Genomic DNA, 22,505 nt, shown 5'->3' with positions numbered 1-22,505 from the left:
CCAATCCACCTAACCTGCACATCTTTGGATTTTGGGAGGAAACTGGACACCTAGAGGGAACCCACACAGACCCTGAGGGTGGAATTGAACCTGCATCCCTGCTGTTGTGAGCCATTGTGCCACCCGACATGTATGGTATAGCAGTTCCTACTAAACACTGGTTTTTGAAAATACTTGCATTAAGTTTACATTGCAAGTCTTGTGTACTGGATATGGCAGATAAGAAAGATGGGTATGTGTGCAATGCTAAGTTTACTGAAGGGTAACTAAGAAGTATATACGGTGCAATTAATTTTAAAACCTTGAATGTATAAATGAAACAATTCTATTATAAGACACAGCAGCTGCATAAAAATTAACAGAGCTTTTCTAAAATAATAAATTTATCTAAGAAAATTAGCATATATAGCATTTGGGGTTGGGACGAGAATTGCACAATTTTGTGCCAAAATATTTTAAATTCTGCTTTTGGTCTTACACAGTGTAGTTCATTAAAACTGAGTTGAATATGAATGAAGATTACCTGTTCTTTACAAGGTTGTGTGCTGATTTTTGTTCTGCCGATTTGTTGCTTAAGATCTATGCAATTTCATATATTAAAATTAAATAAAGTATAACAGATGAATGTTACAGAGATAGTCGGAACTGCTGATGGTGGAGAATCTAAGATAACAACGTGTAGAGCTGGATGAACACAGCAGGCTAAGCAGCATCAGAGGAGCAGGAAGAAGGGTCTTGACCCGAAACATCAGCTTTCCTGCTCCTCTGATGCTGCTTGGCCTGCTGTGTTCATCCAGCTCTACACCTTGTTATAACAAATGAATGTTGGGTGTAGTACTTGGTAAGGATATTCCAAAGGATTTTTCATGAATGTATTATTTGACTTGTCAGTAGTTGGTAATATTTTTCTCATCATTAATGATTGTGTTGCAACTTGTGATACCTGATATCATTTTCTTTCTAGTCTGCATTAAAGCGACGTGGAAGTAAAGACTTACAAAAATCTGAAAAGAAATCCCAACAGATCACTCATGAGGTATTGTGATTATGTTTCAATATTGAAAAATTTTGCACTTAACAGTAATTTAATTTTGTATAGTACAAACAATCTCTATTGATAATAGAAAACTTTTATTTGTAAAATTAAATAATTTCACTTTGTACCAATTTATTGACAATGATTTAAAGAGAATATGTGAAATGATCACTAGCAATACGAAGAATAATTTTTACTACTTGATTGGTAGCATGACATCAAATTTTTGATAATCTTTTGAAGACTAGTGCTGGTTACAGATAGCAGTCTTAATCAATATTTAAACATGCATTTTTTTTCAAGATTAATTGTTCACATTTCAGCTTAAAAATCTTATGGAGATTAATTTCTCATGGAGCAGGAACAGGGTAATAGCACTCAAAAAATCATTGTTTAGACCATATTGCCTCATCCTATTCTCAGTTTGCCCAATAGTATTTCCAGCCTGCCTTGGATGTGGTCATTCAGAGTGCCTATCTGTTTCACTTCATTTAGTCAGGTCTGCAGGACCTCCTGTGATCTTTCGGTGTTCAGAAACTTAATACATTTTCCCAGAGCATATGGGTGGAATATTTGCTGAGTAAAATGTACCCATTGGGACTAGCTTAGAGTAGCCTTTCCATCACTGCTTAAAGAGATCACATTAGACTACTCATAAAATTGATCTAGTTGAGTTTTAAAGATATTTGTTGGTTCAGAAAGAGCATACATCGCTTCCATGAATCACTGGCCAACCAGACAGCCAGGAGCTCTTTCAGTCCCAGCAGCACCAATGGGAATGATGGCCACTTTTGAGATTCGAAGTAGCTCAGGCCGCACATACAATCAACAATTGAATGACACAGTCACTGTTCACCATATCCGAAGTCCTCTGAAATAATTAAAAGTTATAATTATACAGGCAATTCCCAAGCTGTGAATGGGTTCTGTTCTTTAATATGTTTGTAAGTCAATTGGTATGCATGTTGGAATTCAGTACAGGATAATATAAAATAGTCATTCATAAATACAAGAATATGGTAACTTGGGAACTGTGTCTAACTGGTGAAACGAGGTAGGTAGGTCAGCAGGCAAGTGGGGAAGATGGTGTGCATGTCATTTTGTCATTTGACCAACAGTGGAGAAGGTAGAAGATGGCCCTCCTACCCTGATGTCACTTAACCATTTGCTTGCCCACTGCCACTAGCATATGATTAGCATTGGATAAGCTGTTCACCAGATGGGGAGACTGACTTTTGAATCCTGGTAACCTTCTTGCGGACTCGGAGCATAATTTCCTCCTGATTGAGCACTCTCTGGCACATAATAGGATAGTGTGGCTACAGCAGTTGTCCACCCTGCCTAATCCACCCTCAACATACTCTCCTATCCTTACCAAATTCATACTGAGACTTTCCGGGGCCTTCCTGACTGATTCCAATAACCTCAGACTCCACTCACGTTGTTATGAGTATAGTGTCTACAGTTGTGTCCTCTCAGCTAGATGCAGTCCCATTAGTGGCCGTTTCAGCTAATGGTGCTGCTGGGACTAAAGAGCTGCTGCCTGTCTGTTTAGCCAATGACTCTTACAGACATGATCTTTCTCCTTTAATGGAATAGAAGTCCCAACAGTGGCTGATAAGTGATGGGTTGGCTGAAAATGCAGTCAGAATGTTCACAAATAACTGATGTGAAGCTCCATCCAAACAAGGTTCCTCGTCCTTCTCAACCTGTCTGGCTGCATCATCCATACCCATATCAGTCATCCAGTGTGTTGAAACTCCCATCTGGTTCCATTCTTATCTCTCTAACCCATAGCCAGGGAATCACTTGGAGTGACTCCTCTTCCTGTTTCAGCACCAATATTTCCAGAGGGTCCTATTGGCGTATCCTTGGCTTTGTCAGCCAGGCTCAAACATAACAGTAGACGGTACAGTTTGAAATTAAGCTGGTTTTCTGTTAGCACTGAACATTCAGACTGAGCTCTGATTTCTAGGACTTGTTACTGAAAACTTCTCAGCATCCTGTCAGGTCCACACTCCTTTCCCTTCACTTTGTTCTCAGAAGCTAAGAAGTTGAATGCTGAAATAGACTTTTGCCAATTCTCTGCGACTGCTTTTATTTGAGGACTTTTCACACATTTCTCTCTGGACGATTTTTCTCCTCTTGCACTAACTGTCACTGTATTTAGTTTCAGTCTTGCTCTCTCTGGTCTCACTGCTTCTCATGAACTACTTGTTTGCTTCTTGAATTGCATCTTTTTCCCTTCACAGTGAGGGCAATAAACAGGGGGCATACCTTTAACATAATTGACAGTAGGATTAATGGGGAATTAAGGAGAAATTGTTTAATCTAAAGGATGCGAGAGATGTGGAACTCATTGTCTGAAAGGGTTATGGAGGCAAAAACTGTCGGTATTTAAAAGGTACTCAAATATGCCGTGCCCTGCAAACTTTTAGACCTAGACATGGACAATAGGATTTGGCTGGTTAGCTGTTTCTCAGATGCACAGACCGAAAGGCTTCCAGTGCTTTAAATTTATATGATTCAATGATTGAAGCCAAAACTTAAAAATTCTTTTAGGTGGAATTTCAAATTTCTCTAAGTATTCAGATTATTACATATCAACAAGATGGCACAGATTATTATTGTGGATGGCCAACTGAAAATGTATTAGTTATTTTTCTTATCAAATTTTAATAAGGATATCTATTAATTTGCTCATAACTAATTGATGACCTAAATGGACTGGTCCTTTTCCCATGTCTCTTTAAATGCATCATTTATTCGCATCCAGATGTGACCTGGGTGCACCTTTTCATAATGTCCTTTAACTGTCCTTGTTTGATGAGCATAGTTTCCACTGATTGTAACATACTTTTACATGTAAAAACCATTGTTCTACCAAGAAGAAGTGCAATAAGAAGATGCTCTCATCCCAAAATTTTGGGCAAGTATCATTTTCATTTCAGGACAGGTCATCGACATGAAGTTTTAATAATTTCTGTCGTGACAGATGTTACCATATTTGCTGAGTATTTTGGACATGTGCTGCTTTCATTTTAGATTTCCAATATCCATGATATTTTGTTTTCCACACTTTTTAAACTATTCACTCATCCCCTCAGAGTTCAGTCTTGAAGACAGATTTTCTGTGCTGTTGATTGTATTTTTTGGGTCACTGCATGCTGTAGAGATTTGACTACAGAACGTACATATTATTTTTCTCTACAGAAGGATCCCTGACTTGAAATCAACCTGTTGAATAGATTTGGGCACTATTTGGACGCAGAGAACTCCAGAATAGACTTGTATTATCAGTAAGGAGTCTGCAAAGGCTAGTAGGGATGGGCAGGTAGTTGTGAGTCTGATCTCTGTTAGGAGTGGGGTTTATTCAATAGATTCAGTTCTCCTTTTCAGAATGAGGTGGGTAAGGAGCGGCTGCATTGGACAGGATGGGTTGTGCCGCAATGAAAGGGAAGCTGGCTAGTTTGGTGATCTGGGAGGAAGCATTGCTGTTTCACCTGGCCCACAGGAAATGATGTCAAGGCACTTAGTCTCTCTCTCTCTGTGGAGTATCTCTTGAGCTGCTGTATTTCCTGACACCTGGATAATCTGGTTGATCATGTTTAAACCCAGAAAACATGTTAAATGTGAGGTTGTCATTCTTACTAAAATAATTAAGGGACAAAATGTCACAGCAATATTGATAGTCAACTGGTAAATCAGGTAATGTCCTGGGCAGCCAGGTTCAAATATAGCAGTAGATGGTACAGTTTGAAATTAAAAACAATTTTAAGTCAAAAATCTAATGATGATCATGAATCCAATGGCAACTGTCACAAAAAACTCAACTGGTTCACTAATGGGAATGAAAACTGCCGTCCTTCAGGCCTTCCTTCAATCCTAGACATACAGCTTGAGTCTTGGCTGAGCAAGCCATTTGATTGTATCAACTGGTTAAAAAGTCTCAAAAAAACAGACATCTCAACTTGTTTTGATTAAGACATTAGAAATGACATTGAAAGACTCAGCCCTCTCAATCCTGAAAAGTCTTCCTTACTGGGGTACCAAAATTGACAGAGCTGTCTCACAGACTAATCAAGCAATAGCCTGACAAAGTCATGCTCATGAAATCACACAATTCAGAAAAGGTTTCACACATAACCAGCACCGGCAGGAAAGTTCAAACAGAGGTGGTAGCATAGTGGTTTATATTTGGGAAGGAGTAGCTCTGTGAGTTTTTAAAATTGGTTCTGGACTCCATGAGTCTCTTGGCACCAGATCTACTGATGGAATGGAAACCTACTGATGAGTATCACATTCCATGCTCCCTTTATTGATGACTTACATGTTGAGCACCATAATGGTGCAGAATTTGCTCTAGGTAAGTGACTTCATTGTCCATCAACAGTCATAGCTCAGTAGCAGCATGACTGACTATTTCTTCAGCATAGTACTCCCTTCCAAGTGGAATTTTGGGTCTCCTCCTGGCAAGTAATTGACAAAGGCAGCTCTCAGCAACCATGTCAATAGAAACATGGTGTTGGCAACAAGTACTGTAGCTGTCAACGCCCACATCCCTTGAATGAATTTTCTTTAAAAATAACCAACTATGTCTCCAGAAGTGGGTTGGTTATCCAATGTCGGTCTCACCTTTGTTAAACATGGCAATACATAGGCTGGATTCGGGTGAACTATTCAAATGTTAAAATCTTCATCTGACCCCAACACATCAATCTTGTCATTAAAATTCTCCCTGGCTGTTCCTTTTTATGCATTTATTAGAAAGTGAGACATTCGGACAACATAACCATGCAATGTAAGCAGTAAATTAAGTTAAATATAGTCTGAAGTAACTTAAAAGTGTACAATGTACTTTTTTATTTCAGAGTTGTATTTTGGTTTTGAAACTGACTTAAGAAAATTGCAACTTAAACCATAAGATGTAGGAGCAGAAGTAGACCATTCAGTCAATTATATGTGCTCTATCATTCAGTGAGATCATGGCTGATCTGTTCTATCCACTCCACTTTTCTGCCTTTTCCTTAAAAACTTGATTCCTTAACTGATTAAAAATCTGTCTGTTTCACACTTAAATATCCTAACAGGCCAGACTCAACAGTCCTCTGCAGAAAGGAATTCAACAGATTGACTCCCTTCTGAGAGAACAAATCTTTCTTTATTCCCAGCTTAAATGTGTGACCCTGATCCTAAGATTATGCCCTCTGGTTCTAGACTCTCTCACGTGAGGAAACAACCTTTGTGCCACTCTTTAAAGTCCTCTAAAAATGTTTCAATAAGGTCACTTTTCAGCCTTCTAAAATTCAGTGAGTTAATTTGGTCTACTCAATCTTTACTCAAAGTCCTTTCATACCCGGTATCAGTGTAGTGAACCTTCTTGGACTGTCTCTAATGCCATTATATCTTACTTTAAATAAGGGACCCAGAGGTGTTTGCAATATGCCAGCAATGGCCTGACTAATGCCTGGTGTAGGCTTCGTTAAACCTCTCTACCTTTATGTTCCATTTCCTTTGAAATAAACTTTCCATTTGCCATCCTTATTACACTGAAGTCAGATGCTAGCTGTAGTGATTGGGACCAGGTTGATCTTATTGACTAAGAGATCCTTGATTGGAATTGTTAACCTGGGCCAATCAGGGAGCCCTGGTTGACCAATATAAACAGGGGATTGGGCCCTCACCTGGGTATCCCTGGAGAAGGAGCAAATAATGTGTGCTAACCCTCCAGATGCCATTTGGGAGAGATGGGCCCTGTGCACAAGTAAATAAAGGGTGACTTAGTGATGGAATACCAGCCTCTATGCAGTTATTTGACTAGCTTTTTGTGATTTCAAGAATGAGGACTCTTGAATCCCTCTTCTGTAGATATCTATAGTCTTTCTCCATTTAAATAATATTCATCTCCTCTGCTCTTCCTACCCAAAACCTTTCCCACATCATATTCCATCTGCCAAGTTTTTGCCTACCCATGTAACATGTTTACAACCATCTGCAGACTCTTTGTGCCTTCCTCACCACTTCCCTTCTCTCCTATTTTAATGTGACCTGCAAACTTGACTAGTACATTAACTTTCCTCATCCAGGTGATTCACATATATTCCAAATAATTGCGACTGCAAAACTGATCCCTATGGCACTCTACTAGATACAAGTTGCCATCCTGAAGATGCCTCTCTATCCTGACTCTCTGTTGCCCATCAGTTATCTAATCCTCTGTCTGGCTAGTATACTACCTTCGAAGAGCATGGGCTTTCGTGTTATTAAGTAGCTACTGGTTCCAAGAAATTTTGAACTGACTGCCAGTAATTAGCTGTCCTTTCAAGATGAACTTATTCCAATAAGTGGCAACATTGGCATCTGAGGACAATCAGCAATAGCTGCTTGTCTTTCAATCTGTTCAAATTAACCTGTTAAATATTGTAAGGAAAATCTATCTATAGAAATAGTTTGGCTTTAAAGAAATTAACTTCCAATTTTGATATTATACAAATTGTTGCCAGATTAATGTAAATACAGTAAGCCTTAAAATTCTGAGTATGACTTGCTCTCAACCAAATGAGTGAGCTAGAAGCATGGGACACCTTTCCTCCCAAACCTGAATCTGGATCAGATGATTAATAAAATAGTCTTGAACAAATTAATGCTGTCAATACATTTTGGCGTGCTTCAAGAAGTTGAGACGGATTTTAATTTGAAAAGAGCACCTCTATGATCCATTAGTTTCATATGCAATTTCCCTGTCAGCCCTAAGTTTTCTCCTGGTTGAGTAATGCCAATTCTCATTCTTCTTTCAAATTGCTCCATGCATTTGCCCCATTGTTTCTGTGTATTCTCCTCCACCTCGGCAATGCTCTGTGATGTCTATGCTCTAATTCTGATGTCTCGAGTGCACAGTAGCTCAGTGGGTTAGCACTGCTGCCTTACAACACCAGAGACTCAGGTTTAATTCCACCTTCAGGTGACTATGTGGAGTTTACACTTTTGCCCCATATCTGCGTGGGTTTCCTCTGGGTGCTCCAGTTTCCTCCCTCAGTCTAAAGATGTGGATTGGTCATGCTAAATTGTCCATAGCTTTCAGAGATGTGTATATTAGGTGGGTTATACGGGGATGGGTCTGGGTGGGATGTCTGAGGGTTAGTGTGAACTTGTTAGGCCAAAGGGCCTGTTTCCATACTGTAGAGATTTTATAAAAAGGGGCTGTGCCTTTAACTCTAAATCCTGGCATTCCTTCCTTAAACTACCCTTCCCATGTCCACTACTCCCAGTTCTCTTTTTTCCCCTAAGATATTCCTCTAAAAACCCATCTCTTTGAACAAGCTTCTGTCATCTCATGTAGCTTTGGCACCATATAAAGCTCTGAGTTAAATTTTGATTTGTAACATTGTTCTAAAGAACTTGGCATGTGTGATCATGTTAATAGGGATATACAAATATAAGTTGTTTTTTGTTTTAAACTGCTCACAGGCTACTGTCTGAGATTATTTATTCAAATAAAACCTTCCGAAGCATGAAAATAAACCATTGTACCAATACTCTGATTCTCAGCTTTGTAAAATCAGCTTTGCTTGGTTGTGATGCTCCATTGATATCTGTTACTTCATATTGTATACATGAGGATTTTTTTTTTGTTAATTATGCCCCAAGGAGGACAACGATGACATAAAATGCCAGCTACAGTTTGTCAAGGAAGAAGCAATTTTAATGCGGAAGAAAATGGCAAAAATTGACAAAGAAAAGGATAGACTTGAATGTGAGCTGCAAAAGTACAGATCCTTTTATGGGGATCTGGACAGTCCTTTGCCAAAAGGTGAAGCAGGAGGGCCTCCTACAACCAGAGAAGCTGAACTAAAACTTCGTCTCCGACTGGTGGAAGAAGAAGCGAATATCCTAGGGAGAAAGATTGTGGAACTTGAGGTTGAAAACAGAGGATTGAAGGCTGAATTAGATGATATAAGGGGCCACTATGAAAAAGAAGGGGCAAGTGGTGAAGATTATATTGGTGTTGGTGCTTCATCTTTTCGGGATCAAAGTGAAGCTGTGTCAGAACTAAGACAGAACCTGCAGCTTGTTGAAGATGAAGCTGAATTGCTGAGACGAAATCTGGCTGACTTGGAAGACCAAAATAAACGACTTTCCGCTGAAGTCAGTAAATACAAGTATAAAACAGGAAACATGCAGGATGCTTCCCGGAATAGTGATAACTCCAAAGTTACAGAGGTCCTTCAAGAAGAACTAAAGGCAGCCAGGATGCAAATCAATGAACTCAGTGGCAAAGTCATGCAACTCCAGTATGAAAATCGTGTTTTGATGTCCAATATGCAGCGCTATGACCTGGCTTCCCATTTGGGCATCCGTGGCAGCCCCCGAGATAGTGATGCAGAAAGTGATGCAGGAAAAAAAGAAAGTGATGATGATTCTCGGCCTCCGCATAGGAAAAGAGAAGGTCCCATTGGTGGGGAAAGTGACTCAGAAGAAGTTCGCAATATCAGGTGCTTACAGACTCCGCCAAGGTCTTTATTTTCTACAGATGGCAGATTGCTCCAAAAAAACCTCAAGGACAGACAACAAATGTCAGATATACGGCTGGAGGCGGAGCGACTGAGTAGAACTATAGATCGATTGATTACAGACACAAGCACAATTATAACTGAAGCAAGAATTTATGTAGCAAATGGTGACCTATTTGGCAGAATGGAGGAAGAAGATGACAGCAGCAGAATCAGAGAACACGAACTTCTCTACAGAATCAATGCTCAGATGAAAGCATTTAGGAAGGAGCTGCAGACCTTCATAGACAGACTAGAGGTTCCAAAAACAGCAGATGAAAAAAATACAGAAGAACCTTTGTCTGTCAGTCAGGTGAGCAAGTTCAATGTCAATGCTAAATATAGTTAAGTGTTGTCAACTCCATTCTATGATTTACATTTCTGCATCATATGTCTTATACTGTAGGTTGGTATATTATTGATTATTATATTGTAAGTAACAGCACATTTAGCACAAAGCAGCAGTTCACTAGATTTTGATCACATTTAAGAGAGGAGATGATTGAAGTACATAAAAACATTCAGGTAGATTCTCAGGTAATACATTGTGTAATATCTCATGGATTTAGTTCAATGTTATATTTCAGTTCCAAGAAACTGTATAAGATCAGTGGTATGCATTGCAAGATTTATTTGTCATGACATATAAAGTTCAGCAACAGTCATTAATTTTGTACATTGAAAGTTGATTAATGTTTTATCTGCAATAACATATTTGTAAAATGGTACTGTGACATCTGTATAGCTGTATGTTTACTGAAAAACCGTATTGCTACTGTTGCTACATGTATGATTGTTACTTAATAGTAATTCTTGCTTTTTGTATTTGCCTGCCCAGATGTTTCAACCTATTATTTTGCTTATACTCATGCTTGTATTATTTTCATCATTGTCCTACGCTACCATATTCAAATTGGTTTTTCTTTTCACACTTTTCTTTGTTCTGTAGAATCTCCATCTACTTGAGTATACCACCTTTTTAGTTTGTTTATTTATTTTAATATATCATCAAGAATTCTGTAAACACAAAATAACACACATAGCGTTTGAGACATTACGGGATTACCATATGCAAAGCTTTGTAAAATACTGGAGACTACCAATTTTCAAGATGAACTTTTATATGAAGCCATTGGGTGAGTGATCTGAATTGTTCCTTTTTTGTTAAGTTTGATGTGAGGTGATAATTTGAGATGTAACAGTTATAACAGTTGCTGTACTTTAATTGTATGTATGTTCCCTATAAAGTTAACAAATTCTTATGACAAAGGTAAGGATAGAAGATGGAAAGAAGTGCTGTTTGTTTCACTGTGGCATCACGGTAACAATAACAACTTCTTTTTCCATTGAGTCTGCCTTCTTATGCTGGTGGTCCGTGGTTAGAAAGTTAAACTTATGGTTTCTGAAAGCCCATTCAGAATAAAGAATCTGAAATGGGATTAGGATTCAGGAAAAAGGCAAATGCATTTTTTGCTGAGGAAATCTTCATAGAGGACACTTTTCAACAGAAGTCAGAAGACCCTGAGACAGGTAGACATTATTTTTCTTTGAAGCGCTTTGAAAGTTAACTCTCCTTTCCTGCTTCTGGACTGAGACGGAAGAAACTATGGTATGTGTTAGACCTATGCAGATTAGTTCAATGTGAAGAATTAAGTCTTGTGGCTTGTTCCATGAGCCCATTGATCTCGTGTTAATTTTGGTCTCAGTCAAAATTTGAAGAATTGCATATTGTTGAATTCTTAAATGAATCAGGTAATAAGGAGTCATGTCACAAATTCAGCCATTGGCCATTTCTCTTGAGGTCCAAAACATTTCTTCTTATGCCAGGATGAAGAGACTCAAGACTACAGGGAGGTCATATTTTGATGTAATCTTCTGTGCAATGAAGAGCTATTTTTAATCTATTGTCTTTTAAGACCAAAACCAAGAAATTGCCACGCACAACATTAATTGAAGATCAGTAGATGGCTCTGTTCAACATTTTAAGATATTTTCTAATCAATCTGCTCAAGAATGTTATAACACACCTCTGGAGCAGGTCGAACTCCAATCTGGATCTCCTGATCCAGAGATAGGGAACTTACTACTGTGCCACTAGAGCCCCATCCCACATTTTAATAGAATATTTAACTATTTACAACATTCAGTGCACATTGCTAAGTAAGTGAATGGAGATATGCCATGTGGTCTAAGATCCACTCAATAACATCACCAATAAATTCTAGATTTAAAATATGCACTGACATATTAAACATGTCAAAATAAAAATCAAGAAATAAATGGATTACAGGTATTTTACTAATAATGGATTAGCAATGCACATATGATTTAACATAATATCATTCATATTCCAATTTAGAGTGTATCACCCGATTAAGTAACAATACAGCAGGAATGGTAGCATTGCACTGACGTCAGTGTGCTAGAGTACTGTCTAGAGTTCTAGTTATCTCGCTATAGGAATGATGCTTTGGAGGGGGTGCAGACAAGATTCATGTGTGTTGTCTGCTATGGAGAAGTTTAGCTATGAAGAGATGCTGAATAAGCTTGGCCTGCTTGCTTTGGAGTGGAGAAGGCTGAGAAGCGACCTGATTGAGGTGTATGCAATTATGAGCGAGTAGACGATCAATACAAAGCATCTGTACCCCTTAGTTGAAAGGTCAGTAACAAGGGACATAATTTTAACGTGGAAAGCAGGAGGTTTAGCGGGGATTTGAGGAAAAGTTTTTTATTTAAATCCAGAGTGTGATGGTAATCTGGAATGAGTGCTGGGAAGGTATTTGAGGTGGGAAACCTTAATGCCTTTAAAAAGTAGAGATAACAGGGTGTAGAGCTGGATGAACACAGCAGGCCAAGCAGCAACAGAGGAGCAGGAAGGCGGACGTTTCGGGCTTAGAGCCTTCTTCAGAAACTGTAGAAGGATCTAGGCCTGAAACGTCCGCCTTCCTGCTCCTCTGATGCTGCTTGGCCTGCTGTGTTAATCCAGCTGTACACCCTGTTATCTCAGATTCTCCAGCATCTGCAGGTCCTACTATCTCTGCCTTTAAAGAGTACTTGGCTGAGCACTTGAAATCTCATAACATTCAAGCCGATGGGCCGAGTGCTAGAAATGGGATTGGTATAGATTTACATAGTTTTGCTGGTGCAGACTCAATGGGCTGAATTTAGACTAGTTGAGTGGGTACATGCATGGCAGATGCTATATATTGTAGATAAATGTGAAGTTAATTACTTCAGTCAGAAAAACAGAATTGCAGGGTATTAATTCAAATGGTGATAGTTTAGGAAATGTTAATGGACACCAGTCACTGAACGCAAGCATGTCCTTGCAGCAGGTTAGGAAGGTAAATGATATATTGGACTTCATTGTAGGATTAAGGAAGTCTTATTGAAGCTGTACAGACTCTTGGTGAGGTCACATTTGGCTTTTTGTGTGCAGTTTTGGTCTCCTTACTCAAGAAATGATATACTTGCCATAGAAGGATTGCAGACAAAGCCTCGCCAGATTAAAGCTAATAAGTGAGGGGTGAGGGACCAGGAATTTTTTTTTACACCAAAGTAGTTTGACCATAGATTTCCTTACCAAAGAGAAGAGTTGAAGCATTCAATCATTTCGGGGGAGATTACCATTTGATATGGGGCTATGGAAGAGATCATAAAAGTGAGATAAGTTTTGGATTCCTTGTATGAGAACGAGCACATACCAATCGGCTGGAGACTGCCTGTAAATCCTTCCACTATACCTGTGGCAAGTAGCAAGAACAGGAGAGTTTCCTGAAGGAGATACTGTTGCAATTACCAGTGCTCCACATATCAATTCCAAATACCAGAGCACTGGTCTCGTTCTGGTTCAATGCTAATGTTCTTTTTCGGCTGGATAGTAACGTTACTTCGATGTTGGATGGTGGCCCTCAAGCTATGGCCTCATGTGACAGGCTGAAAACTGTTTCCAGGAAAGTCTAACCATGGAAACAAGCAGTACCATGTGTTTAGTCTGCCATATGTGCCGCTCAGAAATGGGAAAGTTTCTAAGCCCTGTTTAACAATCGGCAAGTGAATATACTGAGTCATGGTTTTAGCAAATGTCACCTTGTTTAAACTAACTTCTGTTCTTCCATGTAAAACTGTGGCCAATTGTAATGGTTTCCAAGTTAGTTGTACTTCTTTGGACCAGCTGAATTAGATAATTGCCTACTTTGGGATTGGCAAAGTCCAGTCTTAAACTTGGCTAAAAATTAATTATATGCCACTTGCATTTTTCTAACAAATTTTTCTAACCAAGAACTTTTTTGTTGTGTGTCCATAGGAAATTGAGGAATGACCTTCAACCAGTATTCTGTTCGCAGATTTTTCAGAACTTCTAACTGTACTACAGCCTGGGTGGAAATTCCTGTCAATCAACTCCTCCCGTATCTACAGAATTTAGTCCTTCCCAACATTTCACTTGTAATTGTCGATCAGAAGTGTTTGAACCTATTTTTCCATTTAATTAATCATATCAATTCAGCATTTGGCTTTTAGAGGAGCTCGTGAGCATCCAAAGCCTATCGGTGTTCCAATATGGCTGTCTTTTGTACCCAATAGCGAGTTTTGAGAAGATTTGTACCCAATACTTGTGAGAGCAAGATTTAAAGTGGAACTAACATTTATTCAAGTTACTTCAACAACCTTTCTGTGGCAAAATGATTGGATATTTAGAACTGCAACTGGCAACCACCTTGATACCTTTGAAGGATGGATATGTGTCCTGGCAAGAGATGAAGAGGATCTTGAAAAGACCTCCTCTACTTGCAGGTGATTTCTTGATTTAATACCTTGCAACGAGTTCACTGAATGTCAGTTTTATTGATGGAATCTATTGCAGAAGTGTTTTTTGTTGTCATATTTCTCATTTATGAGATAATGTTAAAATGTTACCAATTATTGTCAGAAATCATAATATTACAGAATTTTGAGTTATTACTGTCATATAAAACAGACTAAAATACTTGAGGTCCATTAAGTAATGCTCCGTTGTGGTTGTGTTCTTGAGGGCGGCTCAAGATTCAATAATACTGAGAAAGTACGAGTATTTGATTCATTTCCTCATTTTTTAAGTGTGGGGTCATAGTTCAGTTTAAGCAGATTAATCACTATATGTATCACAATTCACAACCCAAGAAGAAACCTGACATTTCTTGATACTTAGACACGTACGATGTGCCGACATGTCACTCTGCGCAGCACAACCTGTATTGCCATCCATCCTCATCTGAATCCCTGATGGCAAATGGAAATGCAAAATGGCTGCCACCACACTGAGTATGTGTTTTTTGAGTCCACGCATGAGAGCAAGCTCTACTTGTGAGCTCCTGGTGCTCTGGTTTCTTCCCGCAGTCCAAAGATGCGCACGCTCAGTGGATTGGCCGTACTGAATTATCCATACTGTCCAGGATGTGTAAAAGAGGGGGATGGGTCGGGGGTGGGTGCTCTGAGGGTCACTGTGGACTTGTTGTGCCAAATGGCCTGTTTCCACACTGTAAAGATTCGATGATATTCTATGAACTTATGCTATACATGTCAGAATAAGATTCACTTTATCAAAGGTCCCAAGGCTATTCTTGCTGGAGGCTTCCAAGTCCTGCTATATCAAGCACCATACCAAACTATCATTTGTGTGTGATACAAATGCTAACCGTTCACAAGACAGAAGACCTATTTAGTTTCTGATATTCTCCCAGATATGTTCATTAGAACCGTGATCAATAGATCTGGCCACAGCAGGGCTCATCATCATTGTACTCGCACTACAGCAAAGGCACAGAGATAGAGGAACAGATGTGTTAGTGAGTCCAGGACCAGCAGCAACCTCTAGATGCTGTCAGACAGCCTCCTTGTGAAGAGCTGAAGGTCCCCTCAGGATGTAGAAGCACAAGAAAACCAAAGATTATTGTTCTTAGTGTCATTCCCTCCAGATGATTGAGGAGTAATGCTGTTTCAGACTAGGGACGTCCTAGGATACGGCCACAGAACTTTACCCTGTGCTGAAGCAGGACTTATAACCTGAAGGGCTCTGTTAGATCTCATATATTTTCCAACGAGAGGGTAGCACGGTGGCTCTGTGGTTAGCACTGCTGCCTCACGGTACCAGGGACCTGGGTTTAATTCCAGCCTCAGGTGACCGTCTGTGTGGATTTTGCACATTCTCCCTGTGTCTGTGAGGGTTTGCTCTGGTTTTGTCCCCTCCCACAGTCCAACGATGTGCAGATTAGGTGGATTGACCATACTAAATTGCCAGTAGTGTCCAGGGATGTGTAGGTTAGGTGGATTAGTCGTGGAAAATGCAAAGTTACAAGGGATAGGGTAGGGGGTGAGTCTGAGCAGGTTGTTCTTTGAGAGTCGGTGTGAATTTGTTGGGCCGAAAGGCCTGTTTGAATACTGTAGGGATTCAATGAGAGTCTGATACATGATGTGATGTTAGGTAATTTATTGCAGTTTTATTTTCAGTATATCTTCATTTGTCAGAGCAATAAGGTACACGAAGCAATAAGTTATTGCTTCGTAATTGGCTCTGGTACAGCATCTAATACAGTTCAAGCTTGTCTCAGCAATTTACTTGTTGTCATGCACTCAGTTTATCTGTTGATAATCGTTAACCCGGGGATGTTCTCCCGCACTCAGCAATTGCAATGCATTTCCAATTAAGTTAATCATATCACTGAACAATGAAGGGTTGGACCCCAGACCCATGAATGGTCCCCAGACTCTGTTTCCTCCCTGTAATGATAAGGGGGCTGCTTTTACTGTCTGAGACTGGTTTGAACCTTTTGCTCTAACGCTTTTAGTGATTTTTTTTGTGTATAGGTAGAGCTATAACTACTTTGGAATCTATACCTATGATTATTGGAAGGATCTTAACTACAGCCTGCTCTTAATATTGTAACCGATTGATTAAATAATTCAAGAGAGATAGTGTGAAATGTTCTTATTTATGTCTTATGTGTAAACAACTGCAGCTGCACATTCTATCTCAGTCCAGTAACCTGAAATCCACAGAGTTACTATTGTTCTACTTGTGAAGACTACATTAAGAAAATATTTTCCCAGGGTCTGTAACTACTGTCAGCCATGTTCTGCTGCATTAGCCATGGGCAGCCATCAGCCATTTTGTGCTGCTCAGTCATGGGCACTTCTAACAGGCTGTGTGGCCATTTTATTTGTCAGCAGCCAAGGCAGCAGCTAAAGTAAATTATTGTGCAGCTGACTGCTTTGAAGGATTCACTGGGAACTTAATGTAGGATATCTCAATCATCAATCCACAAATCTATCATGGTTGGTCCTGTTGTAGTTTATATTAGATCACATCGCTTCATCTCGTTTCCTTGATGATATCAGTGCTACAGCCTGGGAAGTGGGCTTTGGCAACATAAATGGCTTCCACTTGGTGCTCAGTGCTACTGGCTGCACACATCACATTGAGCGGATCATTTCATTGCAGCTCGTGGAATGTTTCTTTTAAATAAAATAACAGCTGTTTTGGGACACTGAAAGCAACGCAGGTCAACTAAATGGCATGCTGGGAAAACTGGCCAACTGAACATTGTGCTGGGAATTGGATCAGACCAGGGAGACAGGCAAACTGCCGCCTTTTTTGATCATATTGAATAGGTGTTAATGAGACAGTGGAATTGAGATGTCAAGCCAGGAAGCTCGCAGCATTCACTGTCAAATTAAATGAAGACAAACCAGACAGATATGCAAGCCATTTGCCTTCAATGACTATTGAATGGGCTGTTGATGAGATAGTGCTGCAAGGTTTTGGGTGGAACAATAGACTTGAGTATTGGTATAACTGTTTTTGAGACAGCACAGCTCTTAGGAGCGGCTGAATCAACAGGGGAAATTACAGTATCCAGTACTGTCTCCACATATGAACCACACTGTGCGAAAAAGTTGCCCTTCAGGTCCCTTTCAAATCTTTCCCCTCTCGGCTTAAAAATATGCCCCCTAATTTTGAATTCTCCTACCCAAGGGAAAATATCTTTGCACTTCACCTTTCCTATGCCCCTCATGATTTTACAAATCTGAGGTCACCCCTCAACCCCTGACGCTCTAGCCCATCCAGCCTATTTTTTGAATTCAAACCCTCCATTCCTGGCAACATCCTTGTAAATCTTTTCTGAACCATCTCCAATTTAATACTATCCTTCCTATATCAGGAAAAACAGAACTATGTACAATATTCCAAAGATGGCCTCACCAATGTACTGCAATGAAGACAAGCATGTTAAATGCCTTCTTAGCCTCCCTGTCTACCCGTGATGTGACTTTCAAAGAACTATGTACCTGAATTCCTAGGTCTCTCTGTTCATCAACACCACACAGTACCCTACCATTAATTGTATAAGTCCTCCCCTTGTTCATCTTACCAAAATGCAATACCTCACATTTACCCAAATAAAATTCTATCTGCTACTGCTCAACCCATTGGCCCAGTTGATCAAGATCCCTTTGTAATATCAGAAGACCTTCTTCACTGTCCATTATACCAACAATTTTGATGTCATCCGCAAACTTTCCAAACATGCCTCCTAAATTCTCATTCAGATGGCTTACATAAATGATGAGAAACAATGGACTCAGCACTGATCCTTGCAGAACACTGCTGGTCACAGGGCTCCAGTCCGAGAAACAACCCCCCACCACCACTGTTTATCTCCTCCCATCAAGTCAATTTTGTCTCCAGTTGGCAAACTCTCCCTGAATCCTGTGTGATCTAACTTTACTAACAAAGCTACCATGCGGAACCTGTTAAGAGATGTCATTAAAGTCCATGTAGACAACATCTACAGCTCTGCCCTCATCTGACTTTTCGGTTACATCCTCAAAAACTCAATCAAATTTGTGAGACATGTTTTCCCACTCGAAGCGATGCTGACTATCCCTAATCAGTCCTTGACTTTCCAAATGCACGTAAATCCTCTCTCTCAGAATCTCCTCCAACAATTTATCCACCACTGATTGTAAGGCTGACTGTCGTATAATTCCAGGCTTCTCCTTACAGCTTTTCTCAAACTAGCCACCCTCCACTCCTTCAGCACCTCACCCATGGCTGTAGATGATACACATATCTCTGCTAGAGGCACCACAATTTATTCCCTAACTTTCCACAACATTCCAGGATACACTTGATCAGGGCCCAAAAATTTATCCATCTTTTACGTTTTTTAAGGCCTCCAGCACCTCCCCTTCTGTAATGTGGACTGTTTCCGAGATAACAGTATTTATTTCTGAGTACCCTAGCCTCCATACTTTTTTCCACAGTAAATACTGACATGAAATATTTGTTTAGTATCTCTCCCATTTCCTGTAGTCCCAACATTGATGACCTCGTTGTTCTTAAGGGACCCTTTTCTTTCTCTAGTTGCTCTTTTGCTCTTAATGTACTGTAGAATCTCTTTGGATTATTGTTAATCTTATCTTCCAAGGCTGTCTTATATTCCGTTCTTTTTGCCCAATTGATTTCCCTCTTAAGAATGCACTTACACTCCTTCAATATGTTCACTTGATCCCCATTGTCTATACCCAAAATATGCCACCTCCTTATTCTTGACCAGAGACTCAATATCTTTATTCATCCATTGTTCCCTACTACTGTTATCAGCTTTATCCTTCAATCTAGCAGGAACATAATGCATCTGAACTCTCATCATCTCACTTTTGAAAATCTTCCAGTTGCCAGTTGTGAACAGTCTACTCCAGTCAACTTTTGAGAGTTTCTGTCTCATGCCATCAAAACTGGCCTTACTCCCATTTAGAACTTTAACTTCTTTACTAGGCCTATCCTTTCCCATAACTATTCTAAAACTAGTAGAATTCCTACTATGTGGAAACAGGTCCTTCAGCCCTCTGAGTCCACATGAATCCACTGAAGAGAATCCCACCCAGACCCACCTGCCCAGTCCCCATAACCCTGCATTCCCCATGGTTAATCCATCGAGCCTGCACTCCCTGGACATTATGGGCAATTTAGCATGGCCAATCCACCCAATCTACACATCTTTAGACTGTGGGAGGGAACCTATGCAGACACAGGGAGAATGTGCAAACTCCACACAGGCAGTCACCTAAGGCTGAACCTGGGTTCCTGGTGCTGTGAGGTGGCAGTGATAACCACTGAGCCATCATGCCACTTTATTGGTCCCAAAGTGCTCCCCCACTAACACTTCAGCCATTTCCTGAGGCTTATTTCCTAATAAAGGTCAAGTTTTGTTCCTTCTTTAGTAGATACATTCACATTATTGAAAAAGAAAGTTTTTTTGCATACACTTATTAAATTCCTCCCCATCCATGCTTTTATCACTATGGCAGTCCGAGTCTATAGAAAGTTAAAATCCCCTACCACTACAACCTTATTATTCTTACACACATCTGAGATCTCTACATATTCGCTGCTCAGTTTCCCTCTGATTGTTGAGGGGTGTATAGTACAATCCTGTCAATGTGATCAACCTCTTCTAATTTATGAGTTCCACTGATATAGCTTCTTTGGACAATCCCTCAAGAATATTCTGTCTAATTACAGTAGTATTGTTTTCCCTAATCAAAAACACTATGTCCCCCACGCCCCGCCTCCTCTCTTGCCTCACTTTCTATTCTTCTTATAGCATTTGAACCCCAGAATGTATAGTCCTTGACTATAGTACTGCCTCGTGCAGAGTCAGGCATCAGAGTGTCAGTATCTCTCCTTTCGATATACACACAGGTCTCCCTAGTTGGACCAGACTAACAGTCACAATCAGGGAAATCATATTCAATGAGATCCAGCTGGTTGACATCATTACAATCACTACAATATCAGGGTTGGAAGAGGTGTTGACAGGATTGGTAAAATTTTCCAGGGTCAGGTTGGATACAGAATGCTTGGATAAAGAAGTCCTCTAGCTAAGTGCATTAGTGATAGGCACAGACATATTCCTCTACATTAATGGCCAGAGGAAAATTGAAGAGGACACTGTGGTTTGATAAGGTGGATAGTATCACGGTATCATGGGTGATAGAATAGTTCACTGAGGGTGGTGGTGAGGTTTGATGGGGTGACAGTATTTGGAGACAGGTTTTAAGGGTGGACTATCCTTGCAATGCAGAACATATGTGTACAGGAAGGAATAGACACTTGATAACCTGCAGCCACGATAAACTCATCCTCCACTCAGACAATCTCCTGTGGCAGGCAATCTCAGGATGATGTTAGTAAAAACTGTGGGAAATTCTTCCTCCTTACAAGGCAAGCAGGCAATCTGCAGGAGACTGCAGTCACTGATCTCACTTGTCCCCACTCCCTGTTTACCTCCTCCAGCCTGAGATGTCTCCCCTCACAGGATCTACCCTCATTTTAAAGTGTGTAGTGAATTCATAATCACCATACAGAAAAATATTTAATGTGAAAGGTCACAACTGAGTTCTTCCAAGCTAATGTAAATTAATCTTTACAAGTCAAATTTCTGTGTTCTGGTTCTATCTCGCTTAAATAGTTCCAGACGCTTGAACAGAAACTTATCCCTCAAATCATTTCAGTCAGATCCCAGAGTAAAAACAGTTGATTCTCCAAATCTGTCCATGTAAAAGAAGCTTGATCCCAGCATCAGTTTAGTTTCTTATTTTTCAGTTGTGGAGCAACATGGTGTGAAGAGGTTGCATCAAGGTTGGGGAGAATAACTGTGAAATTGCCAACAATGTGGTCTATCAATCATATAAGGAGTCACACACATGTTCAATATGCGAGTAGAAGTTCCACATATTTAGATGGAATTCTAAGATGATTGGCTGTAAGGAATGGAGGCCTGTGTAGACTGACTGTTATTGATTCTGGTAACTACAGTGACAATCGGCAGAAATGATAACGCCAGGCAGCAGGTGGCTCAGTGGTTTAGCACTGCTGCCTCACAGTGCCAGGGACCTGGGCTTGATTGCAGCCTTGGTGGGCTGTGTTGAGATGGCACATTCCGGGTGCTCTTGTTTCCTCCCACAGTCCAAAGATGTGTGGGTCAGGTGGATTGCCTGTGCTAAATGGCCCATAATGTCCAGGGATGTGCAGGCGAGGTGGATTAGCCACAGGAAATGCAGGGTTACAGGGTTAGGGTAGTGGATGGGTCTGGTTGGGAAGCTCTTCACAGTGTTGGTGTGGACTCGATGGGCCAAATAGCTTGCTTCCACACTGTAGGGATTCTATGAATATGAGCTTCTATTTTTCTCTCACTATGTGCTTTGTGAATGGCTATGTGTGGTTGGCAACATTTGACCTGGTGTAAAATCAAAATTTAAATATGCTGACTTACTGAAATTCTAGAAGGTCACGCAGCAATGTGAGTATTTCTGCTGTTGGTATACAGATGATAGTACAGGTGCAACACCATAAATACATGGTCCAAACATAATGATGTGAGCAGCAAAGAATTGTCACCAGACCTCAGAGAGGGAAGCTCCCTTTGAAACTGTCGGTAAATGACACTTAGCTGATAATTCTCCTTAATCCTGGCTTAAATGGGTAACCTATTATTTTTAAACCACTGCCAATTCATTGGAGGTTCATGGGTCTTTGAAATATTTGAATATTCTGAATATTTTTATAGCAAAGTTTGTCTAACTTTTGACTCTTGATTAGCAAGGGAGTGAAAGTGTCTTGGGATCAGTGGGAATATGGAGTATTTGATCAGCCATGACCCTATTGAATGGCAGAGGAATCTTCACGATCTGAGTGGCATACTCCTACTTGTGTGTGTGTTTAAATATACAGAAAAATGAACTTAATTGCTATGTTGAGTCAAATCTTTCACCAGAACTGAATAGGGAAGACATTTGGGGGAGAGACCAAATCACAAGGTGAGCAACTCAAGATCATAGGGAATTGTTGTCAATTTTTTGGTAACAGTGGCAAGCTC

The 22,505-nt window shown here is 40.1% G+C and overlaps 1 protein-coding gene across 6 annotated transcripts in view; it reads left to right on the top strand.

Moving 5' to 3' along the window:
* LOC125452497 (protein SOGA3-like) overlaps nt 1-22,505 on the top strand; it is a 115,296-nt gene that overhangs the window by 37,206 nt on the left and 55,585 nt on the right. For all 6 annotated transcript variants that reach the window (XM_059645394.1, XM_059645397.1, XM_059645395.1 and 3 more), the window contains exons 5-8: nt 965-1,036; nt 8,684-9,898; nt 10,424-10,721; nt 13,892-14,379. In XM_059645394.1, the coding sequence (XP_059501377.1) occupies nt 965-1,036; nt 8,684-9,898; nt 10,424-10,534 (1,398 nt within the window). In that variant the 3' untranslated portion in view covers nt 10,535-10,721; nt 13,892-14,379. The remainder of the gene's footprint in view (nt 1-964; nt 1,037-8,683; nt 9,899-10,423; nt 10,722-13,891; nt 14,380-22,505) is intronic.

Source organism: Stegostoma tigrinum, chromosome 4, assembly GCF_030684315.1.
Source record: "Stegostoma tigrinum isolate sSteTig4 chromosome 4, sSteTig4.hap1, whole genome shotgun sequence".
Taxonomy (NCBI): Eukaryota; Metazoa; Chordata; class Chondrichthyes; order Orectolobiformes; family Stegostomatidae; genus Stegostoma; species Stegostoma tigrinum.
Note: the sequence above shows the minus strand (reverse complement) of the source record. Positions and strands in the feature narration are given on the sequence as shown.